The sequence below is a fragment of the Oncorhynchus nerka genome, linkage group LG12, assembly GCF_034236695.1.
Source record: "Oncorhynchus nerka isolate Pitt River linkage group LG12, Oner_Uvic_2.0, whole genome shotgun sequence".
NCBI lineage: Eukaryota > Metazoa > Chordata > Actinopteri > Salmoniformes > Salmonidae > Oncorhynchus > Oncorhynchus nerka.
The window spans coordinates 8,701,628-8,719,135 of NC_088407.1; the positions used below are offsets into that span (position 1 = coordinate 8,701,628).

Here is a 17,508-nt window from a genome sequence, read left to right on the forward strand (position 1 = left end):
GGAAACAACCCAGTGTTTGACGAGGTGAAAAAATAACAACATGATATAACATTGTTACAACTAGTTATAAGCTGTTATAGCTAGTTAATAAACATACTGTAGGTAAAGCTAGGTAATATTTGTGTTGTGACTTAGCTTAAAACCTATTTCATTTATTTATTTCTATCAGACTTTCTTTCTGAACTTCTTTGAGAGTCCGTCAGACCTCTTCGATGAGCCCATCTTCATTACTGTAAGTCATTATAATTCACTACTACATTGAACATATATGTATACCAGTAGTAGTAGTAACAGTAGCGGTAGTAGTAGTAGTAGTAGTAGTAGTAGTGTAGTAGCGGTAGTAGTAGTAGTAGTAGTAACAGTAGCGGTAGTGGTAGTAGTAGTAGTAACAGTAGCGGTAGTGGTAGTAGTAGTAGCAGTAGCAGTAGTGGTAGTAGTAGTAGTAGCGGTAGTAGTAGTAGTAGTAGCAGTAGCAGTAGTAGTAGTAGTAGTAACAGTAGCGGTAGTAGTAGTAGCAGTAGCGGTAGTAGTAGTAGTAGTAGTAGTAGTAGTAGTAGCAGTAGTAGTAGTAACAGTAGCGGTAGTAGTAGTAGTAGTAGTGTAGTAGCGGTAGTAGTAGCAGTAGTAGTAGTAGTAGCAGTAGCGGTAGTAGTAGTAGTAGTAGTAGTAGCAGTAGCAGTAGTAGTAGTAGTAGTAACAGTAGCGGTAGTAGTAGTAGTAGTAGCAGTAGCGGTAGTAGTAGTAGTAGTGTAGTAGCGGTAGTAGTGGTAGTAGTAGTAGCAGTAGCGGTAGTAGTAGTAGTAGTAGTAGTAACAGTAGCGGTAGTAGTAGTAGTAGTAGTAGTAGCAGTAGTGGTGGTAGTAGTAGTAGTAACAGTAGTAGTAGTAGTAGTAGTAGTAGTAGTAGTAATAGTAGTAGTAGTAGTAGTAGTAACAGTAGCGGTAGTAGTAGTAGTAGTAGCAGTAGTGGTGGTAGTAGTAGTAGTAACAGTAGTAGTAGTAGTAGTAGTAGTAGTAGTAGTAGTAACAGTAGTAGTAGTAGTAGTAGTAGTAACAGTAGTAGTAGTAGTAGTAGTAGTAGTAGTAGTAGTAGTAATGTATAGTATCACTCTCTCTCTCTTTCTCTCTCTCTCTGTCAGGTTTTTAACTCCATGTCGCTGCGAACTGACTCGGTGATAGGAGAATTCAAGGTAAAACATTTTCTTCTCTACTCGTCCTCTGTAAACTCGCCATATCTCTCTATGTGTTGTTTATGTGGAAGACAGAGTGTTTCTGTTTGGATATATATTTCTCTCTGGATTTCTTTTACAGCTTGATGTTGGCACGGTCTACAACGAGAGCAGTGAGTAAAGCCATATCTATAAACTAGGTTTCTATCCATTTGGGGAAAGATTTTTAATGTGACTATTCTAGAATCCGCATGAAGGAAGTGTAGGCATTTCCACACCAGTGCTATGTTTCCTCCAGATGTATAGTACTGTATTAAAAAAAAGTCACGAATGCTCTGATGGGAAACCGAACAGTATTTGGTAAACTAAATATATACAGTACCGGTCAGAAGTTTGGACACACCTACTAATGAGAAGGGTTTTTCCTTATTTTACTATTTTCTACATTGTTGAATAATAGTGCAGACATCAAAACTATGAAATAACACATATGGAATCATGTAGTAACCAACAAAGTGTTACACAAATGAAAATATATTTTAGATTCTTAGTAGCCACCCTTTTCCTTGATGACAGCTTTGACTATTTAATCTCATGTTATTATCATGTATGTTGTCTTTGTCTGTTGCCTGTTGTCATCACAGTTTTACAAGCAAACGATCTGGCTGTAATTTGATGTTGGTTATTATTCTAATCTCATGTTATCATGTTGGTTATTACTCTAATCTCATGTTATCATGTTCGTTATTACTCTAATCTCATGTTATCATGTTGGTTGTTATTCTAATCTCATGTTATCATGTTGGTTGTTACTCTAATCTCATGTTGTTGTTACGGTAATCTCATGTTATCATGTTGGTTGTTACTCTAATCTCATGTTATCATGTTGGTTATTATTCTAATCTAATGTTATCATGTTGGTTATTACTCTAATCTCATGTTATCATGTTGGTTGTTATTCTAATCTCATGTTATCATGTTGGTTGTTACTCTAATCTCATGTTGTTGTTACTGTAATCTCATGTTATCATGTTGGTTGTTACTCTAATCTCATGTTATCATGTTGGTTGTTACTCTAATCTCATGTTATCATGTTGGTTATTATTCTAATATAATGTTATCATGTTGGTTATTACTCTAATCTCATGTTATCATGTTGGTTGTTACTCTAATCTCATGTTGTTGTTACTGTAATCTCATGTTATCATGTTGGTTATTACTCTAATCTCATGTTATCATGTTGGTTGTTATTCTAATCTCATGTTATCATGTTGGTTGTTACTCTAATCTCATGTTGTTGTTACTGTAATCTCATGTTATCATGTTGGTTGTTACTCTAATCTCATGTTATCATGTTGGTTGTTACTCTAATCTCTTGTTATCATGTTGGTTGTTACTCTAATCTCATGTTATCATGTTGGTTGTTACTCTAATCTCATGTTATCATGTTGGTTGTTACTCTAATCTCATGTTGTTGTTACTGTAATCTCATGTTATCATGTTGGTTGTTACTCTAATCTCATATTATCATGTTGGTTCTTACTCTAATCTCATGTTATCATGTTGGTTGTTACTCTAATCTCATGTTATCATGTTGGTTGTTACTCTAATCTCATGTTATCATGTTGGTTGTTACTCTAATCTCATGTTATCATGTTGGTTGTTACTCTAATCTCATGTTATCATGTTGGTTGTTACTCTAATCTCATGTTATCATGTTGGTTATTACTCTAATATCATGTTATCATGTTGCTTGTTACTCTAATTTCATGTTATCATGTTGGTTGTTACTCTAATCTCATGTTATCATGTTGGTTATTACTCTAATATCATGTTATCATGTTGCTTGTTACTCTAATCTCATGTTATCATGTTGGTTATTACTCTAATCTCACGTTATCATGTTGGTTATTAATCTCATGTTATCATGTTGATTATTACTCTAATCTCATGTTATCATGTTGTTGTTACTCTAATCTCATGTTATCATGTTGGTTGTTATTCTAATCTCATGTTATCATGTTGGTTGTTACTCTAATCTCATGTTGTTGTTACGGTAATCTCATGTTATCATGTTGGTTGTTACTCTAATCTCATGTTATCATGTTGGTTGTTACTCTAATCTCATGTTATCATGTTGGTTGTTACTCTAATCTCATGTTGTTGTTACTGTAATCTCATGTTATCATGTTGGTTGTTACTGTAATCTCATGTTATCATGTTGGTTGTTACTCTAATCTCATGTTATCATGTTGGTTGTTACTCTAATCTCATGTTATCATGTTGGTTATTACTCTAATCTCATGTTGGTTGTTACTCTAATCTCATGTTATCATGTTGGTTGTTACTCTAATCTCATGTTATCATGTTGGTTGTTACTCTAATCTCATGTTATCATGTTGGTTGTTACTCTAATCTCATGTTGTTGTTACTGTAATCTCATGTTATCATGTTGGTTGTTACTCTAATCTCATGTTATCATGTTGGTTGTTACTCTAATCTAATGTTATCATGTTGGTTATTACTCTAATCTCATGTTATCATGTTGGTTGTTATTCTAATCTCATGTTATCATGTTGGTTGTTACTCTAATCTCATGTTGTTGTTACTGTAATCTCATGTTATCATGTTGGTTGTTACTGTAATCTCATGTTATCATGTTGGTTGTTACTCTAATCTCATGTTATCATGTTGGTTGTTACTCTAATCTCATGTTATCATGTTGGTTATTATTCTAATATAATGTTATCATGTTGGTTATTACTCTAATCTCATGTTATCATGTTGGTTGTTACTCTAATCTCATGTTGTTGTTACTGTAATCTCATGTTATCATGTTGGTTATTACTCTAATCTCATGTTATCATGTTGGTTGTTATTCTAATCTCATGTTATCATGTTGGTTGTTACTCTAATCTCATGTTGTTGTTACTGTAATCTCATGTTATCATGTTGGTTGTTACTCTAATCTCATGTTATCATGTTGGTTGTTACTCTAATCTCATGTTATCATGTTGGTTGTTACTCTAATCTCATGTTATCATGTTGGTTGTTACTCTAATCTCATGTTATCATGTTGGTTGTTACTCTAATCTCATGTTATCATGTTGGTTGTTACTCTAATCTCATGTTATCATGTTGGTTGTTACTCTAATCTCATGTTGTTGTTACTGTAATCTCATGTTATCATGTTGGTTGTTACTCTAATCTCATGTTATCATGTTGGTTCTTACTCTAATCTCATGTTATCATGTTGGTTGTTACTCTAATCTCATGTTATCATGTTGGTTGTTACTCTAATCTCATGTTATCATGTTGGTTGTTACTCTAATCTCATGTTATCATGTTGTTGTTACTCTAATCTCATGTTATCATGTTGGTTGTTACTCTAATCTCATGTTAGCATGTTGGTTGTTACTCTAATTTCATGTTGTTGTTACTCTAATCTCATGGTACCATGTTGGTTGTTACTCTAATCTCATGTTATCATGTTGGTTGTTTCTCTAATCTCATGTTATCATGTTGGTTGTTATTCTAATCTCATGTTATCATGTTGGTTGTTACTCTAATCTCATGTTGTTGTTACTGTAATCTCATGTTATCATGTTGGTTGTTACTCTAATCTCATGTTATCATGTTGGTTGTTACTCTAATCTCATGTTATCATGTTGGTTGTTACTCTAATCTCATGTTATCATGTTGGTTGTTACTCTAATCTCATGTTATCATGTTGGTTATTACTCTAATCTCATGTTGTTGTTACTGTAATCTCATGTTATCATGTTGGTTGTTACTCTAATCTCATGTTATCATGTTGGTTGTTACTCTAATCTCATGTTATCATGTTGGTTGTTACTCTAATCTCATGTTATCATGTTGGTTGTTACTCTAATCTCATGTTATCATGTTGGTTGTTACTCTAATCTCACATAATCATGTTGGTTATTATTCTAATCTCATGTTATCATGTTGGTTATTACTCTAATATCATGTTATCATGTTGGTTGTTACTCTAATATCATGTTATCATGTTGGTTGTTACTCTAATCTCATGTTATCATGTTGGTTATTACTCTAATCTCATGTTGGTTGTTACTCTAATCTCATGTTATCATGTTGGTTGTTACTCTAATCTCATGTTATCATGTTGGTTGTTACTCTAATCTCACATAATCATGTTGGTTATTACTCTAATCTCATGTTATCATGTTGGTTATTACTCTAATATCATGTTATCATGTTGCTTGTTACTCTAATCTCATGTTATCATGTTGGTTATTACTCTAATCTCACGTTATCATGTTGGTTATTAATCTCATGTTATCATGTTGGTTATTACTCTAATCTCATGTTATCATGTTGTTGTTACTCTAATCTCATGTTATCATGTTGGTTGTTATTCTAATCTCATGTTATCATGTTGGTTGTTACTCTAATCTCATGTTGTTGTTACTGTAATCTCATGTTATCATGTTGGTTGTTACTCTAATCTCATGTTATCATGTTGGTTGTTACTCTAATCTCATGTTATCATGTTGGTTGTTACTCTAATCTCATGTTATCATGTTGGTTGTTACTCTAATCTCATGTTATCATGTTGGTTGTTACTCTAATCTCATGTTATCATGTTGGTTGTTACTCTAATCTCATGTTATCATGTTGGTTGTTACTCTAATCTCATGTTGTTGTTACTGTAATCTCATGTTATCATGTTGGTTGTTACTCTAATCTCATGTTATCATGTTGGTTCTTACTCTAATCTCATGTTATCATGTTGGTTGTTACTCTAATCTCATGTTATCATGTTGGTTGTTACTCTAATCTCATGTTATCATGTTGGTTGTTACTCTAATCTCATGTTATCATGTTGGTTATTACTCTAATATCATGTTATCATGTTGCTTGTTACTCTAATTTCATGTTATCATGTTGGTTGTTACTCTAATCTCATGTTATCATGTTGGTTATTACTCTAATATCATGTTATCATGTTGCTTGTTACTCTAATCTCATGTTATCATGTTGGTTATTACTCTAATCTCACGTTATCATGTTGGTTATTAATCTCATGTTATCATGTTGGTTATTACTCTAATCTCATGTTATCATGTTGTTGTTACTCTAATCTCATGTTATCATGTTGGTTGTTACTCTAATCTCATGTTAGCATGTTGGTTGTTACTCTAATTTCATGTTGTTGTTACTCTAATCTCATGGTACCATGTTGGTTGTTACTCTAATCTCATGTTATCATGTTGGTTGTTTCTCTAATCTCATGTTATCATGTTGGTTGTTATTCTAATCTCATGTTATCATGTTGGTTGTTACTCTAATCTCATGTTGTTGTTACTGTAATCTCATGTTATCATGTTGGTTGTTACTCTAATCTCATGTTATCATGTTGGTTGTTACTCTAATCTCATGTTATCATGTTGGTTGTTACTCTAATCTCATGTTATCATGTTGGTTGTTACTCTAATCTCATGTTATCATGTTGGTTATTACTCTAATCTCATGTTGTTGTTACTGTAATCTCATGTTATCATGTTGGTTGTTACTCTAATCTCATGTTATCATGTTGGTTGTTACTCTAATCTCATGTTATCATGTTGGTTGTTACTCTAATCTCATGTTATCATGTTGGTTGTTACTCTAATCTCATGTTATCATGTTGGTTGTTACTCTAATCTCACATAATCATGTTGGTTATTATTCTAATCTCATGTTATCATGTTGGTTATTACTCTAATATCATGTTATCATGTTGGTTGTTACTCTAATATCATGTTATCATGTTGGTTGTTACTCTAATCTCATGTTATCATGTTGGTTATTACTCTAATCTCATGTTGGTTGTTACTCTAATCTCATGTTATCATGTTGGTTGTTACTCTAATCTCATGTTATCATGTTGGTTGTTACTCTAATCTCACATAATCATGTTGGTTATTACTCTAATCTCATGTTATCATGTTGGTTGTTACTCTAATCTCATGTTATCATGTTGGTTGTTACTCTAATCTCATGTTATCATGTTGGTTATTATTCTAATATAATGTTATCATGTTGGTTATTACTCTAATATAATGTTATCATGTTGGTTATTACTCTAATCTCATGTTATCATGTTGGTTGTTACTCTAATCTCATGTTATCATGTTGGTTGTTACTCTAATCTCATGTTATCATGTTGGTTATTACTCTAATATCATGTTATCATGTTGCTTGTTACTCTAATTTCATGTTATCATGTTGGTTGTTACTCTAATCTCATGTTATCATGTTGGTTATTACTCTAATATCATGTTATCATGTTGCTTGTTACTCTAATCTCATGTTATCATGTTGGTTATTACTCTAATCTCACGTTATCATGTTGGTTATTAATCTCATGTTATCATGTTGGTTATTACTCTAATCTCATGTTATCATGTTGTTGTTACTCTAATCTCATGTTATCATGTTGGTTGTTACTCTAATCTCATGTTAGCATGTTGGTTGTTACTCTAATTTCATGTTGTTGTTACTCTAATCTCATGGTACCATGTTGGTTGTTACTCTAATCTCATGTTATCATGTTGGTTGTTTCTCTAATCTCATGTTATCATGTTGGTTGTTATTCTAATCTCATGTTATCATGTTGGTTGTTACTCTAATCTCATGTTGTTGTTACTGTAATCTCATGTTATCATGTTGGTTGTTACTCTAATCTCATGTTATCATGTTGGTTGTTACTCTAATCTCATGTTATCATGTTGGTTATTACTCTAATCTCATGTTGTTGTTACTGTAATCTCATGTTATCATGTTGGTTGTTACTCTAATCTCATGTTATCATGTTGGTTGTTACTCTAATCTCATGTTATCATGTTGGTTGTTACTCTAATCTCATGTTATCATGTTGGTTGTTACTCTAATCTCATGTTATCATGTTGGTTGTTACTCTAATCTCATGTTATCATGTTGGTTATTACTCTAATCTCATGTTGTTGTTACTGTAATCTCATGTTATCATGTTGGTTGTTACTCTAATCTCATGTTATCATGTTGGTTGTTACTCTAATCTCATGTTATCATGTTGGTTGTTACTCTAATCTCATGTTATCATGTTGGTTGTTACTCTAATCTCATGTTATCATGTTGGTTGTTACTCTAATCTCACATAATCATGTTGGTTATTATTCTAATCTCATGTTATCATGTTGGTTATTACTCTAATATCATGTTATCATGTTGGTTGTTACTCTAATATCATGTTATCATGTTGGTTGTTACTCTAATCTCATGTTATCATGTTGGTTATTACTCTAATCTCATGTTGGTTGTTACTCTAATCTCATGTTATCATGTTGGTTGTTACTCTAATCTCATGTTATCATGTTGGTTGTTACTCTAATCTCACATAATCATGTTGGTTATTACTCTAATCTCATGTTATCATGTTGGTTGTTACTCTAATCTCATGTTATCATGTTGGTTGTTACTCTAATCTCATGTTATCATGTTGGTTATTATTCTAATATAATGTTATCATGTTGGTTATTACTCTAATATAATGTTATCATGTTGGTTATTACTCTAATCTCATGTTATCATGTTGGTTATTACTCTAATCTCATGTTATCATGTTGGTTGTTATTCTAATCTCATGTTATCATGTTGGTTGTTACTCTAATCTCATGTTGTTGTTACTGTAATCTCATGTTATCATGTTGGTTGTTACTCTAATCTCATGTTATCATGTTGGTTGTTACTCTAATCTCTTGTTATCATGTTGGTTGTTACTCTAATCTCATGTTATCATGTTGGTTGTTACTCTAATCTCATGTTATCATGTTGGTTGTTACTCTAATCTCATGTTGTTGTTACTGTAATCTCATGTTAGCATGTTGGTTGTTACTCTAATCTCATATTATCATGTTGGTTCTTACTCTAATCTCATGTTATCATGTTGGTTGTTACTCTAATCTCATGTTATCATGTTGGTTGTTACTCTAATCTCATGTTATCATGTTGGTTGTTACTCTAATCTCATGTTATCATGTTGGTTGTTACTCTAATCTCATGTTATCATGGTGGTTGTTACTCTAATCTCATGTTATCATGTTGGTTATTACTCTAATATCATGTTATCATGTTGCTTGTTACTCTAATTTCATGTTATCATGTTGGTTGTTACTCTAATCTCATGTTATCATGTTGGTTATTACTCTAATATCGTGTTATCATGTTGCTTGTTACTCTAATCTCATGTTATCATGTTGGTTATTACTCTAATCTCACGTTATCATGTTGGTTATTAATCTCATGTTATCATGTTGGTTATTACTCTAATCTCATGTTATCATGTTGTTGTTACTCTAATCTCATGTTATCATGTTGGTTGTTATTCTAATCTCATGTTATCATGTTGGTTGTTACTCTAATCTCATGTTGTTGTTACGGTAATCTCATGTTATCATGTTGGTTGTTACTCTAATCTCATGTTATCATGTTGGTTGTTACTCTAATCTCATGTTATCATGTTGGTTGTTACTCTAATCTCATGTTGTTGTTACTGTAATCTCATGTTATCATGTTGGTTGTTACTGTAATCTCATGTTATCATGTTGGTTGTTACTCTAATCTCATGTTATCATGTTGGTTGTTACTCTAATCTCATGTTATCATGTTGGTTATTACTCTAATCTCATGTTGGTTGTTACTCTAATCTCATGTTATCATGTTGGTTGTTACTCTAATCTCATGTTATCATGTTGGTTGTTACTCTAATCTCATGTTATCATGTTGGTTGTTACTCTAATCTCATGTTGTTGTTACTGTAATCTCATGTTATCATGTTGGTTGTTACTCTAATCTCATGTTATCATGTTGGTTGTTACTCTAATCTAATGTTATCATGTTGGTTATTACTCTAATCTCATGTTATCATGTTGGTTGTTATTCTAATCTCATGTTATCATGTTGGTTGTTACTCTAATCTCATGTTGTTGTTACTGTAATCTCATGTTATCATGTTGGTTGTTACTGTAATCTCATGTTATCATGTTGGTTGTTACTCTAATCTCATGTTATCATGTTGGTTGTTACTCTAATCTCATGTTATCATGTTGGTTATTATTCTAATATAATGTTATCATGTTGGTTATTACTCTAATATCATGTTATCATGTTGGTTGTTACTCTAATCTCATGTTGTTGTTACTGTAATCTCATGTTATCATGTTGGTTATTACTCTAATCTCATGTTATCATGTTGGTTGTTATTCTAATCTCATGTTATCATGTTGGTTGTTACTCTAATCTCATGTTGTTGTTACTGTAATCTCATGTTATCATGTTGGTTGTTACTCTAATCTCATGTTATCATGTTGGTTGTTACTCTAATCTCATGTTATCATGTTGGTTGTTACTCTAATCTCATGTTATCATGTTGGTTGTTACTCTAATCTCATGTTATCATGTTGGTTGTTACTCTAATCTCATGTTATCATGTTGGTTGTTACTCTAATCTCATGTTATCATGTTGGTTGTTACTCTAATCTCATGTTGTTGTTACTGTAATCTCATGTTATCATGTTGGTTGTTACTCTAATCTCATGTTATCATGTTGGTTCTTACTCTAATCTCATGTTATCATGTTGGTTGTTACTCTAATCTCATGTTATCATGTTGGTTGTTACTCTAATCTCATGTTATCATGTTGGTTGTTACTCTAATCTCATGTTATCATGTTGGTTGTTACTCTAATCTCATGTTATCATGTTGGTTATTACTCTAATATCATGTTATCATGTTGCTTGTTACTCTAATTTCATGTTATCATGTTGGTTGTTACTCTAATCTCATGTTATCATGTTGGTTATTACTCTAATATCATGTTATCATGTTGCTTGTTACTCTAATCTCATGTTATCATGTTGGTTATTACTCTAATCTCACGTTATCATGTTGGTTATTAATCTCATGTTATCATGTTGGTTATTACTCTAATCTCATGTTATCATGTTGTTGTTACTCTAATCTCATGTTATCATGTTGGTTGTTACTCTAATCTCATGTTAGCATGTTGGTTGTTACTCTAATTTCATGTTGTTGTTACTCTAATCTCATGGTACCATGTTGGTTGTTACTCTAATCTCATGTTATCATGTTGGTTGTTTCCTCTAATCTCATGTTATCATGTTGGTTGTTATTCTAATCTCATGTTATCATGTTGGTTGTTACTCTAATCTCATGTTGTTGTTACTGTAATCTCATGTTATCATGTTGGTTGTTACTCTAATCTCATGTTATCATGTTGGTTGTTACTCTAATCTCATGTTATCATGTTGGTTGTTACTCTAATCTCATGTTATCATGTTGGTTGTTACTCTAATCTCATGTTATCATGTTGGTTATTACTCTAATCTCATGTTGTTGTTACTGTAATCTCATGTTATCATGTTGGTTGTTACTCTAATCTCATGTTATCATGTTGGTTGTTACTCTAATCTCATGTTATCATGTTGGTTGTTACTCTAATCTCATGTTATCATGTTGGTTGTTACTCTAATCTCATGTTATCATGTTGGTTGTTACTCTAATCTCACATAATCATGTTGGTTATTATTCTAATCTCATGTTATCATGTTGGTTATTACTCTAATATCATGTTATCATGTTGGTTGTTACTCTAATATCATGTTATCATGTTGGTTGTTACTCTAATCTCATGTTATCATGTTGGTTATTACTCTAATCTCATGTTGGTTGTTACTCTAATCTCATGTTATCATGTTGGTTGTTACTCTAATCTCATGTTATCATGTTGGTTGTTACTCTAATCTCACATAATCATGTTGGTTATTACTCTAATCTCATGTTATCATGTTGGTTATTACTCTAATATCATGTTATCATGTTGCTTGTTACTCTAATCTCATGTTATCATGTTGGTTATTACTCTAATCTCACGTTATCATGTTGGTTATTAATCTCATGTTATCATGTTGGTTATTACTCTAATCTCATGTTATCATGTTGTTGTTACTCTAATCTCATGTTATCATGTTGGTTGTTATTCTAATCTCATGTTATCATGTTGGTTGTTACTCTAATCTCATGTTGTTGTTACTGTAATCTCATGTTATCATGTTGGTTGTTACTCTAATCTCATGTTATCATGTTGGTTGTTACTCTAATCTCATGTTATCATGTTGGTTGTTACTCTAATCTCATGTTATCATGTTGGTTGTTACTCTAATCTCATGTTATCATGTTGGTTGTTACTCTAATCTCATGTTATCATGTTGGTTGTTACTCTAATCTCATGTTGTTGTTACTGTAATCTCATGTTATCATGTTGGTTGTTACTCTAATCTCATGTTATCATGTTGGTTCTTACTCTAATCTCATGTTATCATGTTGGTTGTTACTCTAATCTCATGTTATCATGTTGGTTGTTACTCTAATCTCATGTTATCATGTTGGTTGTTACTCTAATCTCATGTTATCATGTTGGTTATTACTCTAATATCATGTTATCATGTTGCTTGTTACTCTAATTTCATGTTATCATGTTGGTTGTTACTCTAATCTCATGTTATCATGTTGGTTATTACTCTAATATCATGTTATCATGTTGCTTGTTACTCTAATCTCATGTTATCATGTTGGTTATTACTCTAATCTCACGTTATCATGTTGGTTATTAATCTCATGTTATCATGTTGGTTATTACTCTAATCTCATGTTATCATGTTGTTGTTACTCTAATCTCATGTTATCATGTTGGTTGTTACTCTAATCTCATGTTAGCATGTTGGTTGTTACTCTAATTTCATGTTGTTGTTACTCTAATCTCATGGTACCATGTTGGTTGTTACTCTAATCTCATGTTATCATGTTGGTTGTTTCTCTAATCTCATGTTATCATGTTGGTTGTTATTCTAATCTCATGTTATCATGTTGGTTGTTACTCTAATCTCATGTTGTTGTTACTGTAATCTCATGTTATCATGTTGGTTGTTACTCTAATCTCATGTTATCATGTTGGTTGTTACTCTAATCTCATGTTATCATGTTGGTTGTTACTCTAATCTCATGTTATCATGTTGGTTGTTACTCTAATCTCATGTTATCATGTTGGTTATTACTCTAATCTCATGTTGTTGTTACTGTAATCTCATGTTATCATGTTGGTTGTTACTCTAATCTCATGTTATCATGTTGGTTGTTACTCTAATCTCATGTTATCATGTTGGTTGTTACTCTAATCTCATGTTATCATGTTGGTTGTTACTCTAATCTCATGTTATCATGTTGGTTGTTACTCTAATCTCACATAATCATGTTGGTTATTATTCTAATCTCATGTTATCATGTTGGTTATTACTCTAATATCATGTTATCATGTTGGTTGTTACTCTAATATCATGTTATCATGTTGGTTGTTACTCTAATCTCATGTTATCATGTTGGTTATTACTCTAATCTCATGTTGGTTGTTACTCTAATCTCATGTTATCATGTTGGTTGTTACTCTAATCTCATGTTATCATGTTGGTTGTTACTCTAATCTCACATAATCATGTTGGTTATTACTCTAATCTCATGTTATCATGTTGGTTATTACTCTAATATCATGTTATCATGTTGCTTGTTACTCTAATCTCATGTTATCATGTTGGTTATTACTCTAATCTCACGTTATCATGTTGGTTATTAATCTCATGTTATCATGTTGGTTATTACTCTAATCTCATGTTATCATGTTGTTGTTACTCTAATCTCATGTTATCATGTTGGTTGTTACTCTAATCTCATGTTATCATGTTGGTTGTTACTCTAATCTCATGTTGTTACTGTAATCTCATGTTATCATGTTGGTTGTTACTCTAATCTCATGTTATCATGTTGGTTGTTACTCTAATCTCATGTTATCATGTTGGTTGTTACTCTAATCTCATGTTAGCATGTTGGTTATTACTCTAATCTCATGTTGTTGTTACTGTAATCTCATGTTATCATGTTGGTTGTTACTCTAATCTCATGTTATCATGTTGGTTGTTACTCTTATCTCATGTTATCATGTTGGTTGTTACTCTAATCTCATGTTATCATGTTGGTTGTTACTCTAATCTCATGTTATCATGTTGGTTATTACTCTAATCTCACGTTATCATGTTGGTTATTAATCTCATGTTATCATGTTGGTTATTACTCTATTCTCATGTTATCATGTTGTTGTTACTCTAATCTCATGTTATCATGTTGGTTGTTACTCTAATCTCATGTTATCATGTTGGTTGTTACTCTAATTTCATGTTGTTGTTACTCTAATCTCATGTTACCATGTTGGTTGTTACTCTAATCTCATGTTATCATGTTGCTTGTTACTCTAATCTCATGTTATCATGTTGGTTGTTACTCTAATCTCATGTTGTTGTTACTGTAATCTCATTTTATCATGTTGGTTGTTACTCTAATCTCATGTTATCATGTTGGTTGTTACTCTAATCTCATGTTATCATGTTGGTTGTTACTCTAATCTCATGTTATCATGTTGGTTGTTACTCTAATCTCATGTTATCATGTTGGTTGTTACTCTAATCTCATGTTATCATGTTGGTTGTTACTCTAATCTCATGTTATCATGTTGGTTATTACTCTAATCTCATGTTGGTTGTTACTCTAATCTCATGTTATCATGTTGGTTGTTACTCTAATCTCATGTTATCATGTTGGTTGTTACTCTAATCTCATGTTATCATGATGGTTGTTACTCTAATCTCATGTTGTTGTTACTGTAATCTCATGTTATCATGTTGGTTGTTACTCTAATCTCATGTTATCATGTTGGTTGTTACTCTAATCTCATGTTATCATGTTGGTTGTTACTCTAATCTAATGTTATCATGTTGGTTATTACTCTAATCTCATGTTATCATGTTGGTTGTTATTCTAATCTCATGTTATCATGTTGGTTGTTACTCTAATCTCATGTTGTTGTTACTGTAATCTCATGTTATCATGTTGGTTGTTACTCTAATCTCATGTTATCATGTTGGTTGTTACTCTAATCTCATGTTATCATGTTGGTTATTATTCTAATATAATGTTATCATGTTGGTTATTACTCTAATCTCATGTTATCATGTTGGTTGTTACTCTAATCTCATGTTGTTGTTACTGTAATCTCATGTTATCATGTTGGTTATTACTCTAATCTCATGTTATCATGTTGGTTGTTATTCTAATCTAATGTTATCATGTTGGTTGTTACTCTAATCTCATGTTGTTGTTACTGTAATCTCATGTTATCATGTTGGTTGTTACTCTAATCTCATGTTATCATGTTGGTTGTTACTCTAATCTCATGTTATCATGTTGGTTGTTACTCTAATCTCATGTTATCATGTTGGTTGTTAATCTAATCTCATGTTATCATGTTGGTTGTTACTCTAATCTCATGTTATCATGTTGGTTATTACTCTAATCTCATGTTGTTGTTACTGTAATCTCATGTTATCATGTTGGTTGTTACTCTAATCTCATGTTATCATGTTGGTTGTTACTCTAATCTCATGTTATCATGTTGGTTGTTACTCTAATCTCATGTTATCATGTTGGTTGTTACTGTAATCTCATGTTATCATGTTGGTTGTTACTCTAATCTCATGTTATCATGTTGGTTGTTACTGTAATCTCATGTTGTTGTTACTGTAATCTCATGTTATCATGTTGGTTGTTACTCTAATCTCATGTTATCATGTTGGTTGTTACTGTAATCTCATGTTATCATGTTGGTTGTTACTCTAATCTCATGTTATCATGTTGGTTGTTACTCTAATCTCATGTTAGCATGTTGGTTATTACTCTAATCTCATGTTGTTGTTACTGTAATCTCATGTTATCATGTTGGTTGTTACTCTAATCTCATGTTATCATGTTGGTTGTTACTCTTATCTCATGTTATCATGTTGGTTGTTACTCTAATCTCATGTTATCATGTTGGTTGTTACTCTAATCTCATGTTATCATGTTGGTTATTACTCTAATCTCACGTTATCATGTTGGTTATTAATCTCATGTTATCATGTTGGTTATTACTCTATTCTCATGTTATCATGTTGTTGTTACTCTAATCTCATGTTATCATGTTGGTTGTTACTCTAATCTCATGTTATCATGTTGGTTGTTACTCTAATTTCATGTTGTTGTTACTCTAATCTCATGTTACCATGTTGGTTGTTACTCTAATCTCATGTTATCATGTTGCTTGTTACTCTAATCTCATGTTATCATGTTGGTTGTTACTCTAATCTCATGTTGTTGTTACTGTAATCTCATTTTATCATGTTGGTTGTTACTCTAATCTCATGTTATCATGTTGGTTGTTACTCTAATCTCATGTTATCATGTTGGTTGTTACTCTAATCTCATGTTATCATGTTGGTTGTTACTCTAATCTCATGTTATCATGTTGGTTGTTACTCTAATCTCATGTTATCATGTTGGTTGTTACTCTAATCTCATGTTATCATGTTGGTTATTACTCTAATCTCATGTTGGTTGTTACTCTAATCTCATGTTATCATGTTGGTTGTTACTCTAATCTCATGTTATCATGTTGGTTGTTACTCTAATCTCATGTTATCATGATGGTTGTTACTCTAATCTCATGTTGTTGTTACTGTAATCTCATGTTATCATGTTGGTTGTTACTCTAATCTCATGTTATCATGTTGGTTGTTACTCTAATCTCATGTTATCATGTTGGTTGTTACTCTAATCTAATGTTATCATGTTGGTTATTACTCTAATCTCATGTTATCATGTTGGTTGTTATTCTAATCTCATGTTATCATGTTGGTTGTTACTCTAATCTCATGTTGTTGTTACTGTAATCTCATGTTATCATGTTGGTTGTTACTCTAATCTCATGTTATCATGTTGGTTGTTACTCTAATCTCATGTTATCATGTTGGTTATTATTCTAATATAATGTTATCATGTTGGTTATTACTCTAATCTCATGTTATCATGTTGGTTGTTACTCTAATCTCATGTTGTTGTTACTGTAATCTCATGTTATCATGTTGGTTATTACTCTAATCTCATGTTATCATGTTGGTTGTTATTCTAATCTAATGTTATCATGTTGGTTGTTACTCTAATCTCATGTTGTTGTTACTGTAATCTCATGTTATCATGTTGGTTGTTACTCTAATCTCATGTTATCATGTTGGTTGTTACTCTAATCTCATGTTATCATGTTGGTTGTTACTCTAATCTCATGTTATCATGTTGGTTGTTAATCTAATCTCATGTTATCATGTTGGTTGTTACTCTAATCT

The 17,508-nt window shown here is 31.7% G+C and overlaps 1 protein-coding gene across 1 annotated transcript in view; it reads left to right on the forward strand.

Moving 5' to 3' along the window:
• dysf (dysferlin, limb girdle muscular dystrophy 2B (autosomal recessive)) overlaps nucleotides 1-17,508 on the forward strand; it is a 322,514-nt gene that overhangs the window by 69,558 nt on the left and 235,448 nt on the right. The window contains exons 8-11 of the mRNA XM_065026004.1: nucleotides 1-24; nucleotides 170-232; nucleotides 1,139-1,189; nucleotides 1,311-1,341. The exon at nucleotides 1-24 is cut by the window's left edge and continues 105 nt beyond it. Of these exons, the coding sequence (XP_064882076.1) occupies nucleotides 1-24; nucleotides 170-232; nucleotides 1,139-1,189; nucleotides 1,311-1,341 (169 nt within the window). The remainder of the gene's footprint in view (nucleotides 25-169; nucleotides 233-1,138; nucleotides 1,190-1,310; nucleotides 1,342-17,508) is intronic.